Consider the following 19,112-nt stretch of genomic DNA (forward strand, 5'->3'; position numbering starts at 1 on the left):
CATTTGCAGGGGCTGCTTCACACACACCTTTGATTTGGCATTTGATTTTATATGCCAAGTGCTGGGACAAATAAAATAATAATGTAGTAAGAATAATAATAACAAAAATGCAGCATAAATAAGTTTAATATTGTTTGAAAAATGTCAACCAAGTATACGAAACAGTAATATTGATTCTTGCCTCAGTAGAGGCCACCAAAAAGAAGAAAAATCTAAATAAATAAGAAGACAACTCATGTGAAAAGAGAAAACAAGCGATTTAGTCTAAAAGGATAGCATCACACATGTGAATATAAAATTAGTTTGTATTTGTTAGCGGAACAATAATATGCTCTCATTAGCTTTGTCTCTAAAAAACACACTGACAGTTGCTTTGAAGCCCTGTGGAGTTGTCCAAACCCTGATACTGTCAGTCTCAATGAAGCTTCTCACACAAAAAGCTCCTAACGATTTTATTAAACAGTAGTGTTTCAAAGGCGGATAGTTCAGACAGTGTTTCCTAGAAATACACGACAGCACAACAGCTGACATTCACTCAGAATAGCTCATTAAAAGCTAATCAGTATCTGGTGCATGAGAAGCTTTACTCTATCCAGAAACTTTAAAGAACTGAAAAACATCTAAAAATAGAGCTCACAAATAATTCATCAGATACACTCTCAATCCTCCTGAGACTGGAAAAAAACTGACAGAAGTCAAATGGAGATGACCCCTGAGGCTACTTACAAACTACTATAGTGATTCATAAAGGTCTTATATTAACAGGGCTGGGGGGGAAATCAGAACATGAGAATGAATGAGAAGAGTAGAGTGTGCTTTAAAGCACAATTCATTTTTTTTATTAGCGCTATGCCAAAAGCATCAACACCAGTAAATCCTCAGGAGCTCCACACTCCCAAAACTTAGTTAAACACACAAGTCAAAAACAAGTGCTACTTTGAGGCCTGTTTATTAAAACTACTTTATCTAGTGTTGCATATACTAATATTTCTATTATAGAATATCGATATCCTAACTTTTAGTTTATGGAATTAATATGTGATAGCTAAATTAGAAGTAGAACAATCTAAAAAGAATATGACATTATCAAATAATGCAAGATTTGTGCTAGTCAAAAGTACAAGTTACATTGTGAATATGCTTTTCACTAGATTTAAAAGTCTCTTGTGTTCACCAAGATTATATTTATTTGATCAAAAATACATAAAATCAGTAATATTGTGAAATATTATTAAAATTAATAAAAATTTGTTTTTCTATTTTTAAATGTAATTTATTCCTGAAGTCAAAGCAGTATCATTCAATGTCATATGATACGTCAGAAATCCTTTAGAAACATTTTTTCTTACTATCAATGTTGAAAACAGCTGTGCTGCTTAATATTATTGTGGAAACGATGATACTTTTTTCAGGATTATTTTACTTTTTATTATACTTTTAAAGGTTCCGTTCTTCGCGTGTTTTTGAAGCTTTGATTATGTTTACAGTGTGCAAAATAACATGACTTCATGTTTCGCGTGTAAAAACACAGTATTTTTCACACTATTTACTTATCTGAACATCGCTGTTTCCTCTGTCCTAAAAACGGCCTGATGATTTCCTTGTTCTATGAAGTCCCTCCTTCAGAAACACGTAACGAGTTCTGATTGGTACAGCGCTTCCCGTGTTGTGATTGGACAGCAGCTAAGCGCACTTTGCCCGCCTCTTACCATAACGGGGAGATGCAAGCGCTGAATGCGCGCTCTTTTCTCCACGTGGGAGAGCAACAAGACCACACCCCCTTTTTTGCGTGTTCTTGTGGGCGGAGGGTTAGTCAACAAACGGTTCTAGTGACGTCATTACATCCCTGCACTTCCTGCTGTAGTCCAAACCGGCCGTTCGCTGTAGGCTTTGAAAGGGAACTTCTGTTAAAAAAAATATCTCGCTTGGCATTGAACTTTGAGCTTTATAATGTTACAGGTATTATTTATGCTCTAACAGCAACATTACACACTAACTAAAGTTTGAAAGATGGAATCACGAAGAACGGGACCTTTAAGAGAAAAGAGTTTCTTTCAAATAGGAAGACTTTACTCCACTTTGACCAATTTCTGAATGAAGTCGGACGTGGCGTTTCTTCGCAAGTTGAATACGGGAGACTTATTTTACTTTATAAAGTGTTAAACATGGATATTTTCTTAAACAAATCTATCAGTTTACGTCACAAGGCCTTTATTAACCCCCGTGGAGCCATGTGGATTGGATGGATACACTTTTTTGGGCTTCAAATTTTGGGTTGCCATTCATTGCCATTATAAAGCTTGGAAGGGCCAGGATATTTTTTAACATAACTCTGGTTGTATTTGTCTAAAGAAGAATGTCACACACCTAGGATGGCTTGAAGGGGAGTAAATCATGGGGTCATTTTTAGTTTTGAGTGAACTAACCGTTACATCAATGATCCAATCTGCCAGTGTCTTTTAAAAGTTTAGCAACAACGTTTTCGCTTGAGTAGTGGAAAAACTTTGCTGAGATGGCGTGACAAAACATCCCACCATCTTGCATTAACAGAGGCAGACTTATAGAAAATTAAACACTCTCCAGCACTAAATCCAAATAAACCTAAGGGCTTCATCAATAAAGTCTTGTTTGATGTGCAAGTACATATGGGATGCAGAGCTAAACAGGGGAACCGCCTGAAGATAGAAATGTTATTGTTTCATGTTATTTTTTTGTATTTTTTTTTTTTGTATAATGCATTTTGTAAAGTCAGACTGTGTCTGTACATGTGTCCCAAGGAGAGACATGGGGTGAGCTATAATTGATGCAGGAATGTGCAAACATGTAACAAGTGGCATACAGTGGATTACAGCTGATGTATTTGTTCCGTAATGTATTGTTGACTGTTCTTTAAAAGGAAAGTGGATTGTGCAACACGTGTAAGCATGTATATGCTCTATTTTAAACATAGGATGCATGTTTCTCTACCTTCTAAGGAAAACTCTTTCTAGTGAGTTCCTCTATATAACATCCAAATTGATTGTTCTGCCAGGATAAGAGGGGGAGCAGAGAGGGAGATGGACGACAACGATGGAGATGGACAGAGGGAGGATGTAGAAGGGTAGAGGAATGGAGGAATGGAGAAACATATATGTTTATATACAGCTGGCATGAAATAATAACTTTTCATTGTCTCTACTATGTCTGACATACAAAAATAATAAATAAGAGATCTCTAGGCAAATTACTGGTATCCGATCCTGTGATTTAACCATAATGGGGACAAAGCTGTAATTTCAGATCAACACCACCAACTAAAGCCTGAATCATTTATCATCCACCAGGACGACAACGGCCAGAAGTATGCAACACTGTCTTTCAAGGAATGCACAAAAATCACAAAGATGCTGCAGAAAGAAAAAAAGAAAAAGACTAGAGGGATTTATGTTTGCGCAGCCGGGGAATACGTTGTGTCCTGTCGCTCCAGTGGAGAAATACAGTCGTCGCTGATGCCTTTTCTCCAAAGTGTACACTGTAAGCCCTAACACTTAAAATACTTAATTAGTTTGAGTGGGACAAACTTAAATTAGTTCAGTTAAATGCACTGTTGTGAGTATTTATATCTTTATTTTTGAGTCTACAGCACTGACATATTTCAAGTAAACTTGAAAAAAGGGGGATTTAGTAGTGATTAATGTTTTGTTATACTAGTTTAAAAGAGTTTCTGTTAATCTGGGTTTTTGAAGAGTTACCATCATTTGACAAGTGGTGCATTCTTGGTTTGAGAGAAGGTAAGTGTGGTGTGACAGGCAGTGGGGCGAGGGACCGCGAGAGCGGGCCGGTGATTAATGTTCACGAGTGCCAGCTGCGTGGCACACACCGGTCTCGTCTCGCGGCCATGTGACGGGAGCATATAAGGAGGAGCAAGAGCTGCGGAAGACGAGAGAGGACCAGGCCTGGAATTTTATGTTATGTTTTGTTTATGTGTTTGTGGGCAGTCGTCCGTGAGGGGCTGCCCACGTTTTATTCTGTGTGTTCGCGGGGAGTCGTCCGTGAGGGGCTGCCCGCGGTTTTACTTTCGTTTTGTTTATTTATTTTGAGTTAATAAAGTTTGTTGAACGTTCGCCGGTTCCCGCCTCCTTCCTTCCCATCTACGAACAGCGTTACACAATGCAACAGGTTACAACTAAACTTTTTCTCTTCCTCTTAAGTAAGGTATACTAGAGAACCCATAGGGGAGGACTTTCTTGGCTTTATGTTGCCATTGATTTGTAAAGCGGCTGGCACTGAGCCGGTCTAAACCAACCACTGCTTGCAAAGCACGGCTGGCCTGGAGGCGAGGGAAATCATATCAGTGACGGGGAATAAATGTGAATCAACCTTACAATCTTACTGCAAACATATTTGATCCATTCTTCAGCAACTGCACAATAATGGCTATATTCGGATAAATGTTAATAAACACTCAAATCTTTAAAGGAGTATTTCAGCGCTAGGAAGATGAATCTGTATTTAAACTGGGTCATTAATGTAGTAGAAATTTGAAATTATTTTTGAATCTGGAGCCTTCTAGCCTGGGAAAAGACAAAACTATTTTTGTCTCATGGGGATGAAAGACTACAATTCCCAGAATGCTTCGCTGCCTTGTGAGGCCACTCCCAAAGCCACCGCTACTGGATTACTGAGACTGAGTTGTAGAAGACACTCCAATTAAATACTGAACGTGTCATCAATATAATGATGAGTGAGTTGCCGCACAAGTGTCACAGCACTAACGCTGCAGGAGTCAGATTACATTTACTGTCATGAATGAGCACTTGCGATGAGAGCTGAGGTAGGCTAATCGCGACCACACTCGCGGCATACATTCACAGCGTGTGTTCAGTCTGGTGCAGTTTCAGTTCATGCCTTTGGAAGCTTAACTTTCATAGAAATTAATTTAAGAAGTTAAAACACTTACATTGCTCAGCATAGCTCCGTTTACATGAATGTCTGGGGGGGGGGGGCAATCATTTTATACTCATACTCCAGGGGTTCTACTGATACAAAGCCATATGCTAATCGCTGAAGTAACCCTTTAAGCATGCTTCAAAATATATTTGATCAATATTTTTTAACAGCTCCGCTCCACCCTTTAGCTGCACTGTGAACGCCAAATAAATTATCAAAAATATATATTTTTTCAAACATTTAACTTAAATATCATGTAATCTCAAGCTTTATCTAGATAATTCAATAAATTGCACCTTGCTAATTGGTTATACAATGCATTGGTAGCGCTCACTTGCTAAATGAGAGAATAAAATACATTTAACATCTGTCCACAAACTAAGCTCATGCTCCACTCATCACCATTATTGCTTTTATATTAAGTTATAAATGCATTATATTTTAATTTTTAAAAAACTAAAACTAAAATGACTAAGATAATTTAAAAACGTACACTGAAAACATCACAACATAACTATCAGCTAGATTAACAACACATCCATTCTGATAGATGGTTACTCAAACTGTGCTTCAGCTCAAAACAGCAGCTTGCTGGACTTCGTCTAGCTCAATGGACTCTTGGTTGCATCCACAAAGTCTTGGCTGTCTGCTTTACTGTTTTCTAGTTGGATTGAGAAGGCTGGGCAAGTCTAGCAGAACTTGGAAACATTCAACAAGGACATGTGGACAGCCAATGAAGACAGTTTAGAGTATCTGCTTCTCCGACTTGAGGTCCACAACCTCACAAAACAGAAAGTTATCTTCTGCAAAGGCCTCGGCTTGCCTGGATGCCCTCAATAACTTCCTTCTGTCCCAGTATCTTCTGCAACAACCTGCATCACCTTACTTTGTTTAAAGAACAGCAGATCTTTTGACTGCTAACAGGCTGACGAAAGACACCAGACGCAAAGCCTTCATTGGTCTGACACCTGTCCGCTCGATCAGCGGAACTACAAAATGTTTAACCAGGAACACCTGCAGGTGTGGTCTTGTCATTGAATCCATCAGCTATGCAGGTCTAAGGTTAATCCAGAAATCCACACCTGAACTGACCCTAAATACCTGCGCTACCCCCAAAACCAAACAAAACATCCCACCGTTTCTTAGTCTGAAGAAACAAGACTTCCAATGGAAAGTCAATGCTAGCTTTTGCTAATCCACACGTGAGTCCACAATCTTATGTCTCAACAACAATGAGAAACAGAGCTACAAAAACATCCCATCGCAACATTTTTTTCTGGTTAATTTGAAATGCAAGAAAAAATAAAAGGCTCAAACATATGGTTATCTGCATCCACGCTAAGAATAGCATTTTTCTTTATTGTTCATACAGCGACCTGGAACATGTTGAACAAATCCCCAGAAAAAAATCTCCATACAATATTCACACCAAGGAAAACAAAGCCAGCAATGAGGTTATAGTTTTTTTAAACCCAGGCACAAGAGAGCTTAAGGAAAAACCTAAAAGGTGGTGAAAATAGGAAAATAGGCACTGTTTAGCTTCCTAACCTGATGTTGAGGGTCAGGGCTATTGAAAATAAACAGAGCATTCTGTCTAATGGTACAAAAAAAAAAAAAAAAAAAAAATCCCAGAGCTATGATGTGTCACGTAAAGCTTCCCTCTGTTCTTTGTAGCCTCTGTGTGTCCCTGCAGTCGTTCCTGTCATATTTCTATCTCTGCCTCGGAGGCATGATTGCAAACAGAGGGCTAGAGGAATCAGAATGAGCGTTATCAGTTATGACCTTGTGCAAAGGAAGGGTAACTGATAAATCTGTCCACTTTTACCCGTTAAGTTTGGCGGCCACATGTTGCAAAATTATTTAAAATGTAGACCTGCATTTGGTAGTGTCAGTCAGAGAGTTTATGTGACTAAAAACAGTATAAACACCCATTAGCTCTGTTCTAAAACCTAATGAGCTGCCTCGCTTACTACACAGAAGGCAGAATCTTAAATAGAACATCTTAAATATGCTCTGTCTGAAATCGCCTCCTATACCTTTATACAGACGTGCACAGAAGAGAAAGCCATTTGTAATGGTGTCTGAAACCATAGTTGACAATACTCAATTCTATAATGCACCTCAATAACAAGTGCAACTGATGCACGCTCGATGGCTAGCAGCTAGAGAATACCTATTCACTCAGCGGCAAATTAACTCCCATAGATGCAATTATTGCAGTGTGTCCGATTTCACTCACTTGTTTTTAATTCACTAATTTAAGCAAACAATATTAGTGGAGTAATGTCAGCATTTGTGAATAGGTGTATAGAGTCAATTTCAGATACAGCAATAGAGTATGCAGTTAGCATGTTGCTAAGCTAACAGCACAACCCTCAAAGTATAAAAATGCAAAGCACAAAGAAATAAAATGTTTATTAATACGTTTCAGTATTGAGTAATTGAGTAATCGCCTTGTCCACCCTTTAACATTTTTTTTTCTTCACTGAGCTTGCTGAAATATTGGATTAGCTTTTCCATAAGGGACATATGCGATGGATTTGGCTAAAATAATGTTTCTTAAGGCCTGGGACACACTAGATGATTTTTAAAATCTTAACCAATTTTAAAACTGTGGGAGACCAAGACATAAGGGTAATTTCAACCAATCAATCATTTCTGCATTATAATTCTTCGAATGTACACACTAGAAGATTAGTCTGGACCATGAAACCACAGACCTGTCAGTTCTAGTAACATTTCATCAGTGAGACGAGATCTCACAGAGACTCACGACTTGACTTGAAAAAAAAAAAACTAAAACAAAAAAACATGTTTTACTATTTGGGCTTGTGTGGGCTCTGTTGTTATTGGAAGCAGTAAAATAATCACCACACAACTAGGATTTTTTGAACAAAGTAATCAAGCCACACAAGCTGAATCAGGCCACACACCCCGATCACTTGGGGGTGCAACAAAAAAAAAATTCAGGCTTAAAAATCTTTGAGTTTGTGGCCAGCCTAAGGCACGTTAATATTATACTGACAATGACTTCCATCAACAAAACAAACAGATAGCATTCATTTTTGATGAAAGTTGGTGATTTCAGAGACTGTTTTAGAAACCAACAGCCTAGAAACTCACTGACCATGTGAACAGGGCTTTGGAGGCAGACTACTGGAATCATTTTGGAACAGCTTTCGCATTTGGAGCACACCTTTGATGACTTACAATGTTCTCTCCAGAGGCAGCATGCTCGGTTTTGGAGCAGAGCAAAAAAGACAGAGGCAAAGAACAACGAAAACTAGATGATTTAGGCCAAACTCCGATGGACAGTTTACAAAAACAGATAAAGCTAGCATTAGCTGGATGACTTACACAGAAAGTGATTCCAGAAAATAATTTTAGAAAAACATGATAATAGTTCTTTACATTAAAAAAACAGCCTCATCATCATTATAGAGAATGCGAGAAAAGAACATTTTGGAAAAACAAAACAATTAATCAAACCCCTCTGGAATACTACTTCTACTAAATATGCAAGTCGCAATCTAACAGAGTGCATTTTATAAATGCAGCTGTTTAACACAAATTGGCTGTAAAATGGAGTTTATGATGTTTGCTGTTCTTTGGACAAGCACAATCCAAGATAGTCTAATTAGCCTAGCTTTTTCAGGCATTATGTGGCAGAGTGTTTGTAATCATTGAGTTTCAAGATGAAGCTGTATATTACTGCACAAATTTGGGGAAAAAAGGTCCTAAGAGAAAGTCTTGAGGCAACTCATGATAAAAACAGCTAAACTAAGCCATTTTGTTGTTGCACACTACTAAATCTGTACAAAGAGATGAGAAAGGAACATACAGTCCCTTAATGCTTGGGATCTTTCCTATAAAATAAATGCCTCCACAACCAATGGAGTGAAACTATCCCCAGGAATGCACAGAAACCAAAACCGGTAATGACCCACTGGGCTCAGGGGTCAGACACCAACACAGCTGCATACTAAAGAGTTTCTATTCTTCAGCCTTTCCTGAATTGAGAGATGACTGACAATTGGACAAACAACCACCACTCCAAAAGTGTAGAGGGGAAGCAAAAGAACAAATAGAAACAATAACCAAAACGATTCTGAAAACTGGAAACTTAAAATCTGCAAACGGCTGCAATAAACCTTTTCAATATAACACGGTAAAACATTTTTACACAATTAACACAGCATCCATTTTTTCCTGTCATACTATGACTAGCGTTACATTATATTATCATGCTAATGTACATGGAAATGCTTTAAAAACATTCAAGTGCAACAAGACAAAAGAGATTGCGCTTAATTTTCTCTTTCGCGCTTGAGCAAACAATAACACAATTATAACAAATTGTCCATTTTGTCATGAATCATCATGAGTAGTCTTAAAGCTACACTGTGTAACTTTTTTAGTTTATTCTTAGCTAAAAACACTGAGTTCTTTCAAAAATATATGTGCTCATTAATGTATATTTACTTCTTTCAAGTAATAAAGTATTCTCGTAAGTTTATAATGCCATTGAAAATACATACGGGTGAGGGGTACGAATGCCGGTTGCCATGTTGCCCCTCTATCTTGAAAGTACATTAGCCAAAGAGGGACATACCCGTTAAATCAAGCTTCGCCTTTCGCGTTTTAACACTCGATGGCCAGTATCGAATCGGACGAGGGGGGTTGCCATGTTAATCTTGGACTAAATCGGCCACCGTAGGAGTTAAAACGAAATCGGAATTGAGTGGAACAGAAACTATTATTCACTGGATGGTCATATACCTTTAAACCGCTAGATGAGGGGGGGGGGGGGGGGGGGGGGATATCACACAGTGTAGCTTTAAATAAGTTAAATAACATCTTAAATGAGAAAATGAGTTACCCGCGTGACAGATTCGTGTCATGTTCGACAGCGGCAGATTTTAAAGTGACAGCAGCCTAATTTACAAGTTGCTGTGATGTTGGTCATTAATGTGAATCAAAAAACAAAAGTAACCGAGAAAATTGTAGCTTTCATAAAGGATTAATCTATATTTAATGTATTATTTATGCAGTGCAGTTAGACACCTGTTAAACAAATAGGATGGCCATAGGATGGCCACATGTACTTAAATTAAAAGTTGTTATTTTTAGGTAAGCCTAATAAATGTTGAAATTGATATAGATTTCAACTATACTGTAATGTAAAATGTCTATCATTATTATTTTTTTCTTTACATGATAGAGACATCAGTTATAAAAAAGGTCCAATTACAACAAATATTTTAAAAAATTATATCTTTAAGTTAATTTGGAGAGTAACTGTGCAATTATTACAATATAAAACATTAAAACTTGATGTTTTTAATTGTGATTAATCACATTAATCACTGAGACAAATTAGTTATTTTTTTATTTAGCAAACAGAGAGAGCAACCATTGACTAACGACTAACATAGCAGGGGAAAAATACTATGGTAGTGAAAGGTTGCTCTATCTGCTTAGTTACAAACATTCTTCAAAATATCTTCTTTTGTGTTCAGCAGAACAAAGAAACGTATATAGGTTTGGAACAACTTGAGAGTGAGTAAATGATGACAGAATATTCATTTTTGGGTGAACTATCCCTTTAAGATGCTAAGCATAATGTAATTATTATCTTGTTTCATGACACAACATGAGAGACATGAAGCCTTTTGAACCAGCTGTTTTTCTATAGAGCATGCATTTTCCCAACTCTTTTCAATGCCAGAGACCCTCATACTTAAAGTAATTGTAAGCCTGAAAATGGGTGGCTTACAAACACACGACAAGCTCTAATTATGGGTCATCTTATCTCTAGTTTTATACACCCTTTGTGTTGCTCTACTGAGGCACTGACAAAGACAATCCACATGTCACTCCTATAATGTGCATATCACATATTTGGCTTTCCACCTAAAACACAAATCATCACTAATCGTACCTTTAGCCGCGAGCTCTTCCAGTAACAGCGACTGGATTATCAAATTCAACCTAATTTATACATGATTATCTATGCTTTACCAGATTTAATCCTACCCAGTTAAATATGTTCTTAGGGTCATTCTAATCCACACTAAGTTAGTTTTAATTTATTCTACTAAAAACTCTTTTTTTCCCAGTCAAAGGTAGCACAGCATGTAATAAGCAGCACACAGGCAGTTCACCTACCATGGAAAGAAGAAGCCTAATTGAATGCTACACATCTGAAATATATGCCTCTCAGGTCCAAACCTTCACAATTATTCATCTAAGCTATTCCGTATATAATGACACCAAAAATCAGATCACATTATATCATTCATGAATTCAAATAACTTTAAAGCTGTATTATTCCTCGTTTTATATGGCTAAATGTTTTAATGAATTCTAAATGCTTAAATAAATCATTAAAAACCATGTGCATTTAATTTTTAATGGCATTTTTTTTACTTTTAGGACTTACCATTGTCCTCCACGGTGAAACTAAAGAGGTCACTGGTGGCATTGTTCGCGTCCTTCAGGATATAGCAGATCTTAAGATCATCTACGTCAGCTGAAAACACAGACAAACACAAACCTGGAAGATTAAACCTCACAAATGATATTCAGATGAAAATAAAGCAAAACAATTTATGAAAATCCTCCATGATCTACAGACCCTAGAGTAAAACGCTCAAAGATCAAATTATTCCATAAGCCGCTCAACTTACAAATATCTTCATTTTAATGCAAAAAGCATTCTTGATTTTGCAGAACACATCTGAAGATAAAAGGCTTTTAAGTATTAATAAATCCAGGTGAGAATTTCCCCCAAAGCAGCAGGAAGTGAGTCAAAAAACAATCAGCAAAACAAGCTGTTACATAATGACAGGCGAGAACAAGAATTTTAAACACAGGATTCCAGCCTAAGACTTCCCTACACCTGCTTTGCCCCATCTACCAAATTAGACCCCTTAACCACATCTGCACTGATACATAGTGGTTAAGTTACAGTTGTACCATGAATTGCTCTCTATTCCCTTTGCTCTGACCCACTTTTTTAAATTAGAAGAAGAGGCCTCATAAAAATGTAAACCTGTGATTCTTTATGCATGAATGAAACCGCTTTTCATATTGAAAATAAAATGTCTGCTTTCATCACCGGCACACACTCTCATCGTGAAATATTTAGCGAATGCCAAAGAGCAAGTGGTAGAAGAGAATGGGGAAAGGGCAAAGTAAATAAAGAGAAGTGATTGTCCCTTCTGCTTCACTGCTCGTACTGATGAGGTCAGGTCAGGTTTGCCAGGTCTCTCCCTGTCGATTTCGCACATCTGTCCTCTTCCAGCGTCTGGGACACATTTCAGACTAAGTTAGTGTGACATGGATTTCGCATCTTCTCCCAAACTCGTGTTTGAAGGAGTGCATTTATGCTTTAGGAGTTAAGAGGTCATGAACCTGCGCTGATCAGAGCAAAATTATTATTCTGGCTAAAAGACACTATGTCCAAATGGACATGATTTTAAAATTGTAAAAAGCCAGACTAGTTGATAAAATTTTTTTTTAAAAAAAAGTTTTATATATATATATATATAAATAAATATGTATTTGTTATTATAAAAAGTGATATGATTACATTTTCTAAGCAACAAGAGTTAAACTCGAGTTTATAAACCTGTAGCAAAATCTACAGGATTCATATTTTTTTTAAATACTTAGACGAAGGTTATGTATACAAGTATAATTTTAGATATAAAGAAAATTATATATTAAATATTTCTTAAATATATGCATGAAAGAGTGTGTGCATATTTATGTAGAAATGAGAAATCCATGTTAATTGATCTCTTAATTTTTTCCAGAGCTATGTATACATTTACTATTAATCAGTGCTGTCAAATTGATTAATTTTGATATATATTCTCTCTTTTCTTTTTTTTAATGAATGCTAAACAGATACAGATATTTCAAGAGGTTTGCAAATGTATTAACAACTGCATTGTGTGAGTCATTGCTTATGCATCATAACAGTCACATCTCATGCAAGTAATAAAAAAAAAAAAATCATTAAACGTCAAATTGCCCCTAAGAAAACATTGTTTTAAACGCTCGATTTGAGATATATTATATATATATATATATATATATATATATATATATATATATATATATATATATATATATATATATATATATATATATATAAAAACAAAGAATCTTAACATTTTGCATTTAAATAGATTATAATTTTGCGTCTGTAATGGGCCCATGTACCATTGTTCCATTAACAAGTAACTCTGCCCCAAACTTGACACTGGTTGAGCCACATATGTTCTGTACAACCCAGCCAAGATGCCCAAAAAAAATACAGATTAAAATTTGGTTTGTTATAGCTAGCAGCCCAGAAATGACAAACTTTACCTTTAACTCTATTTCAAATGTGGGTTGCCTCCAACCAGTAACTCCTTTTTCAAAAAATACTTACTACAGGGTTGTTAGAAGGCAAAAGTATGAGAACTTAATAATTGAAAGGAGATGTGTGAACGCTCTAGTTGTCTCATCAAGAATTTAAGCCAAAGGCTAAGAGACAGACACATATTACAGCCTGTACTCTTGGCAAAGGGCAAAGTGTCAAGATGGGACTACATTCTTTCAAGCATTAATAAGAACAAAGAAACTGTCCTGATCATGATGGGTACATAGCATTTGAAGACAATTCTTACATGTTTATCTTCAAATAATAGTTTTAAAGAGCACTACATTACAGTTCTAGCAAGGAATAAGATTTCACACAACCCGATCAATGGGAATAAGAGCATTTCTGTGCTGATGATACATTACCTTGTGTGAAGGTGTTGATGGAGTCATTCCCTCTGTCCAGGCTAATCAGGTAGCCATGCTCTGGCTGTGTGGTGATGTGAAAAACCAAATCATCAGGGCTGCTGTCTCTGTCCACTGCCTTCAGGACTTTGCTTGTGATCTGATAACCGATGTGTCCTGCAGACAAGACCTTTAAAGTCGGTGCACCTTTGTTAACCACTATCTGAGGCACTCCGTTGTCCACAGACACAATGGAGATCTTCATGGTCTGAGGCCGTTGGGTCTCAAAAATTGTATCGGGGAATACAAAAAAATCTGAATGGGTTCCATCAGTGACTGTAAAAGAAAAGCTGTCCTTGTCCGACTCAGTGCCATCATGCTTGTAGCTGATCATATTCTCATTCAGGTCCTGCTTTGTGAACAATGTCAACGGTCGGCTATTGTTAAAGAGCAGTTTGCCGTGAATGGGCAGTTGGGTGATTGTGAACTTCAGCAGGTGCTCGGATGTGTCTTGGTCTTCAACGGTCAACTCAAAGGGTGTAATGAGTTTGGTCTGTCCCTCAGTCACTAGAAGGTCATGAATTGTCAGTACTGGCTTTTTATTGTCAACATCCACAATTGAAACACGGAATGTGCGGAACACAGGGTTGTAGCCATCGGTCACCTCAAACTCGAAGCTGTCCATCTTGACTTCATCATCGGCAGTATGGATGTAGTAGATCTTGCTCCCGGCCAGCTGTAACTGGGTAAAAGACACAATAGGCATACCTGGTGTATCTGTGCTTTCCAAATGCCCTCTCACCGGGGCTCTTGTGATGGTGAAGACTAAGTTCTCATCAGGGCTGTTGAGATCGCTAGTACTGAGGAGGTTCGTAGTGAGTGTCACTTTGCCACCTTCTTTAAGAGACACCCCCTTACTGATGACATCAGGAAACACCATGTCAATGCTCCCCACGGTAATATAGAAATATCTGTCAATTAGAGGATTGATGCCATCTGTTACGTCAAACTTAACAAGGTCACGAATGCCTTCCTGCCCATTGTGAGTGTACAAAATGAGACCCTTGTTCACCTCGTTTTGTGTAAAGTTCATGCCAATTGTTATGTTCTCCAGAGATTTGGCAGATCTTTTCTCCACATATCCTGATTTTCTGTGAAGGAAGCCCTGACCGGGGCCATAACGAACAATAAAGGTAAGGAAATCATCATCTGAGTCCAGATCAGTAGCCTTTAGAATTTTACTATTTATCTCTTTTGTCTCACCAATCTCAATTTCAAGTCCATCATTAATGGCAAGCCTTGGGGTTTCATCATCCACAGGGATAATCATGATCATTATGGTGCCTTTAACTAAATGTTTCCCATCTGTAAGAAGAACATCAAACTTGTCTTCAGTGGTTTCAGAATCATCATGTTCATAAATTATGCTAGAGGCTTCCTTGATTTGTTCCAGAGTGAAATTGGTGATTGGTATGGAGCCACTAGCAAGCTGATTGAGGATGAACCCATGATCTGGGGGTTTGGTGATGATAAATGTCAACTCTTCTGCAGGAACATCAGCATCAGCTCCATTCAAGAGTGGCGTGTCAATGATGACATTCATGCCCTCCATTACGACAAACTCTCGCATAAATATCTCTGGTTTTTCATCATTGGTGGGAATAATGACAATGGGAAAGAACTGCCTCTCTGAGAAATTCACACCATCTGAACATCTGAATGTGAACCTGTCCTCTACTGGCTCAACTCCTTTATGTATGCTTTGGACATAATGAATATGACCTTCATTCATATCTCTGATGGTAAAAGCACTTACTGCCAATCCTGACCTTGACTTTTCAGAGCCTGGTGCTGGAGAGATGTTCTCCACATATCCTGATGTGGGCTGAACAATAATGGTGCAAAGGATGTCCTCAATTGGAGTGTCTGCGTCCTCAACTCTTATCTGATGCCTACCGATTGTGTTTTTCCCCCCCTCAAAGACGTTAAAGGTATTGCCAACAGTAACCTCTGGGGTCTGGTTATCTACAGGGAGAATGGTGACATGAACACGGACTCCGTTTACTCGGTTACCCCCTACATTCCACTCATCAGACATGTCAGAGAGGGTCAGGTTGAAAAAATCTTCTATCGAAGTAAGACCAATCTCACCGCTTGTGTGAGCATACACAACAAGACCATTGATGATATCAGCTTGGGTGAAACTGCTTGAGGAAACTCCACTCACCAGAATTTCTCCAAACTTAGGGGCTTCTTCCACAATGAATGTCAACCTCAAGTCATCAGTGTCCTCATCTTTTCCCTGGATGACATTAGCGGTAATTTCTGTGGCACCATTTTCCAGCACGTCCAAGTGAGAGCCAAAGGTGCCCGTTTTGAGCCTGAGCATTGGTGTCTTATCATCAATAAGCTTTACCGCTACCTTTACGGTGATCGTTACAACATGAACACCATCACTAACATCCAGTTTAAAAGAGTCGCTTGTCATTTCATCTCCATTGTGGACATAAGATACACTGCCATCAGATATATCCATCAGATTGAAACTATTCCCTTGTTTTAAATCAGTAAATATATGTTGAACATGGCCGTGTAGTGGGGTTTTACTTAGCGTGAATGAAATAAGCTTACTGTCTGTGTCAAGGTCATTTGCGTCAAGTTCGGCACTCGTGATGACATGAACCCCTCTCTCAAGAACTGTGAATCCAGTGTTCGTTATCTGTGGGGGTTTGTTGTTTACAGGCTGCAGAAAAATTGTAAAAACTCCATCAGCACTGTTTCCAGCGGTGTCCTCTACTGTGAAATGGAACTGCACCACATGAGGTATAATGCCGAGCTCAAGGTCTGGTGGACGGTAGGAAATCTTATGATGGTTAATTTGCGCTTGGGTAAATTCTGTTATATCAGTATCTGAGCTGTCAGTTAAAACAACAGACCCAAATTTAATGGGACTATTCTCATCCATGTCAGTTGGTGGGCGAGTTATTGTATATTTCAGGTCACGGTCCTCAGAGTCCAAGTCAGTGTAACAAAGAACATTCTTGCTAAAATGTGTCAGCTGGTACTCATGTACTGTCATCTGCAAAGTAGTGCCTGGGAACAGCACAGGTGGAATATCATCAATAGGTAAAATTTTAATAATAAATGAATTCTCACTAGATTGGTTTGGAGGATCAGCATCATCTTGTACTTTAAAAACAAACTGGTCAGTAACCGTCTCTGTGATGTGTGGGCCTGTATGCCTGTAGAAGAGCTTTTCATCTGTAATGTCTTTCTGTAGCCACTGTGTCACTACTTTCTCATACACACCATCTTCTGCATTAAATTTCCAGGATGACGGGTCCTCAGGTGCTTCAGATTGCCTCAGCACAACCTCACCAATTGCAGAAAGGGGAGGCTCGATTGTAAATTTAATAGTGGAATCTTCAGAGTCGATATCTGCTGCACTTAGCATAAGCTGAGAAATGGGCACCATCTGATTTTTGAATAAAATCAGCCCCGTGTTTGCATTTATGATGGGCGGCTCGTCGTCTGTGGGTACAATTGTGATGGGGAACAAAAATTCTACTTCATTCTTGCCATCTGACATTCTGAATATTATATTATCACTGTATGTGTCACTACCATCATGCTGGTAAACCACAATGCCCACCTCCAGGTCAGCTGGGGTAAAATACTTCCTGCTAGAGCCCAGAACAGTTAAGAGACCATGGCGCAGCCCATCGACTACTGCTATCTTGACACTGTCCAGGTTGTCTTCATCACTGATTTCTAAATTGTTCTGAGTGAACAAAGACCTAGACTGGCCTTCATATAATAGCTGGCCGGTATTCTTAGTGACTACTGGCGCTAATGTATTCATGGGCTTCACAACAATCATGAAAGCAAAAGGATCAGAAATGCCACCATCTGTGTCTATGACCTCAAACTCTATTTGAAAGATCCTCTCGGTATCTGAGTCCAGAGAGGGAGGTTTGTAGGCTATTTTCAGATCTTTCAGATCCCTTTGATAAAAGGATGTGATAGGTAAATTCCTATCATCTGTACTCACGATATAACCCTCCTCAAAGGACAGAGGAGAAGTGATGTTGAAAATGAGATCATCATGATTGGATTCTGTGTCCTCCGCAGCCAGCATATCAGGAGTCAGAGCCGTCATAACAAACTGATCAACTTCCATCATCATCATAGCCACAAAACTCGGTCTGGGGGGAGTGTTTTCCTCGCCCTCTTTGATCCGGATCATCACATGGAAAAACTCTTCTTTCAGTAAATTATTTTCTTTGCTCCGTAGCTCCACGACCATTGGGATGTAATCCTTATTAGGGGACTTATGGGAAGATGTGTGCTCATAGCGGATATTTGATTTGAGAAACAGGTCGCAGTCCATCATTTTCTCCAGCTTGCTCTCATCAACCACTTTACCATATCTAGGAAGAGCACTGGTGGCAGCCAGCGATGTTACCTCACATTGTTCAGAGACTTTATCATAGGTAAAGTCTAAAACCTTCCTGCCAATAGGATTACTAGTACCACCCAGTTTATCAACAACAAGAGGCATGTTCTTAGTAACAATCTCCAATTGTGTGAAAACAACCTCAACTTCCAGCATAAAGGGGATAATAATAGTTTCAGTCTGAGTGTCATACCTGAGCTGCAGCTTCACCCTGTCACCCGCAGGGCTCCTAGAACCGAAATGAGAGTATCTCACATCGTTAGGACCAAATTCGCACGGGAACTTTTTAGGAGACACATGTCCCGGTCTCTGAGACAGTGGGTCATTATCCAAAACGGTAATACTGCACTTGTCTCCAGGCTGAACTTCAATGACCAAGTCGTTGATGGGATCGATGTAAACAGATCTCCCGAAAGGCACGTGTATGCCGTTGTTTGCCACCAGTATCGCGTCCTCGGATAGTTCTGGCGTGTACGCGTACGACAATCCGTGTGTTTCAACTCCTCGCGCTGAACTACCTGTCAGTGAAAATAATAGAATGAGAAATCTGTAAAGTTCCATGCTGAAGGCGAATGCAAACAGCCAAGGGATGCTCTTGAGTAAATAAAATATCCAATTAGAGCTCGGTTGATTTCTCCGCTGTTTTGGTTACATCCACGAGGGAACAGGAGACAAACACAGAAAGTTCAGAAATCCCAGACGCGCGCCAGGATGCTCGCGCGGCATTCCCACAGACTCAGAGCGAGCTCAGTTTTAACTTGTGCATGGATGGCAGCAGAAGGACACGCCCATAGCCTCATTCTATTGGATGGAGAGTTGCATTCCCATGATAAGCGCAATATGAGTGTTAATGATACATGTTACATTATTATTGTAATAATAAATTCATAATGTAATAATTTTCTCAAAATGTAAGAAATTCTTGAGCTAATGGTGTAATACAAAATGT

General features: G+C 38.5%; 1 protein-coding gene across 3 annotated transcripts in view; it reads right to left on the bottom strand.

Annotated features, from left to right (window-relative positions):
- Positions 1-18,877, bottom strand: part of frem2a (FRAS1 related extracellular matrix 2a) — an 87,697-nt gene extending 68,820 nt beyond the window's left edge. For all 3 annotated transcript variants that reach the window (XM_067433485.1, XM_067433484.1, XM_067433486.1), the window contains exons 1-2: positions 13,729-18,877; positions 11,372-11,461 (exon numbers count right to left, since the gene is read on the bottom strand). In XM_067433485.1, the coding sequence (XP_067289586.1) occupies positions 11,372-11,461; positions 13,729-18,724 (5,086 nt within the window). In that variant the 5' untranslated portion in view covers positions 18,725-18,877. The remainder of the gene's footprint in view (positions 1-11,371; positions 11,462-13,728) is intronic.
- Between the last annotated feature and the right edge of the window lie 235 nt (positions 18,878-19,112).

This window comes from Pseudorasbora parva, chromosome 23 (genome assembly GCF_024679245.1).
Source record: "Pseudorasbora parva isolate DD20220531a chromosome 23, ASM2467924v1, whole genome shotgun sequence".
Taxonomy (NCBI): Eukaryota; Metazoa; Chordata; class Actinopteri; order Cypriniformes; family Gobionidae; genus Pseudorasbora; species Pseudorasbora parva.